This window comes from Etheostoma spectabile, chromosome 2 (assembly GCF_008692095.1).
Source record: "Etheostoma spectabile isolate EspeVRDwgs_2016 chromosome 2, UIUC_Espe_1.0, whole genome shotgun sequence".
NCBI classification, from domain to species: domain Eukaryota; kingdom Metazoa; phylum Chordata; class Actinopteri; order Perciformes; family Percidae; genus Etheostoma; species Etheostoma spectabile.
This window is the reverse complement of record NC_045734.1, coordinates 7031877-7033257: the sequence shown is the minus strand read 5'-3', so window position 1 is coordinate 7033257 and position 1381 is coordinate 7031877. Positions and strand designations below refer to the sequence as shown.

At 38.5% G+C, this 1381-nt stretch overlaps 1 protein-coding gene across 1 annotated transcript in view; it reads left to right on the top strand.

Moving 5' to 3' along the window:
* plrg1 (pleiotropic regulator 1) overlaps window positions 1-1381 on the top strand; it is an 8630-nt gene that overhangs the window by 5502 nt on the left and 1747 nt on the right. The window contains exons 12-13 of the mRNA XM_032529855.1: window positions 1-9; window positions 1053-1192. The exon at window positions 1-9 is cut by the window's left edge and continues 100 nt beyond it. Coding sequence (XP_032385746.1) covers window positions 1-9; window positions 1053-1192 — 149 coding nt within the window. The remainder of the gene's footprint in view (window positions 10-1052; window positions 1193-1381) is intronic.

The window sequence follows — 1381 nt, the reverse complement described above, 5'->3', positions numbered from 1 at the left end:
CCCCAGACAGTAAGTTACCCAACCCTTAGTCTATATCCTCAACGACTAATATCCGGGATTGCTGCGGTACCTCCGGGAGATCCGCCGGATGGCCGTCACCTTCCAATTTCTTTGTGTTAGCATTATGAACTCTGTTTGTTACTATGGTAAACTGCTCCTCAGCTGTTTTCTGTTGCACCACTAAACAACTTTTGGGCTCACACATGTTCCACCAAAACAAGTTCCTTCCTTAAGCTATTTTACAGAGGCACCATTATTGTGTCCTGCAAATAGCACCACCCAAGACAATTGAGATTGGTTTAAATAAATCCAGAGCAGGTTTTCTCCCATCCTGGAATGCTGTGTGGACGAGCCAGACCCTCTTTGCAGCGCTGTGGAGGACGGTCTGGCAATAAGCGGCTACCCAATCCTAACCTTTGTTTTATTAGTTGTTGTTAAGTGTAGTACTGAAACAATAAGTCTGTCATAGTCAACATCAGTTGGATATTTGATTAACTGTTTTTAAACATTAGCCGGTTTCCGATTTTTACGATGTGTTGCTTTCCTCAGTTATGTATAATTAAATCAAATCAGTTTGAATTCTTAAAGGAAAACGCCAACTTATTGGGACTTTATCTTATTCACCGTATCGCTGTGAGTTAGATAAGTCTTCTCTGTGCATGTTGTAACTGTCTGATGCACCCACCGCCAGCCTAGCTTACCACAAATGCTGGAGGCTCCAACCAGCCTGCTACTCCCAATAAGTGACAAAATAACACCAACATGTTCCTATTTAAATGTTGTGATTTGTATAGTTACAGCATTACAAATAACAAGGAGTTTCTTTAAAAACAAAATAAGCAGTTTGAAGACTGGAAACTTGTCATTTTTTAATTTAATTGTATAGAGCTTAATTGGTAAATTAATCAGTAATAAAAATTGACTGTCAATCAAAGCCCTTTTTGAAGAAGTCTTACCCGGGGGATTATAATCACCAATTATACCATTGTACAGCCAATTAAGAGTTTGTAATGTTCTTAACATGTTGTCATCTTATTTCCTGTGTTTTACAGATACACTTTTGCCTCCGGTTCTGCTGATAACATCAAGCAGTGGATGTTCCCAGATGGCAACTTCATCCAGAACCTGTCGGGCCACAATGCCATCATCAACACTCTTGCTGTGAACTCTGATGGCGTGTTGGTGTCTGGAGGTATTCATAACTAGCTATACTTAGGCCTGCACAATAAATTGTTATAAAATCGCCATCTCAATTCACCTGTGTGCTATTTCATTTTTAAATTACTTAGATATTTTAATTTATTTTATTTTATTTACTTTTTTAATTGCTTTGATTATCATTTAATTTTACGAGCCGACTGCATCACAACAGCAAGAAACA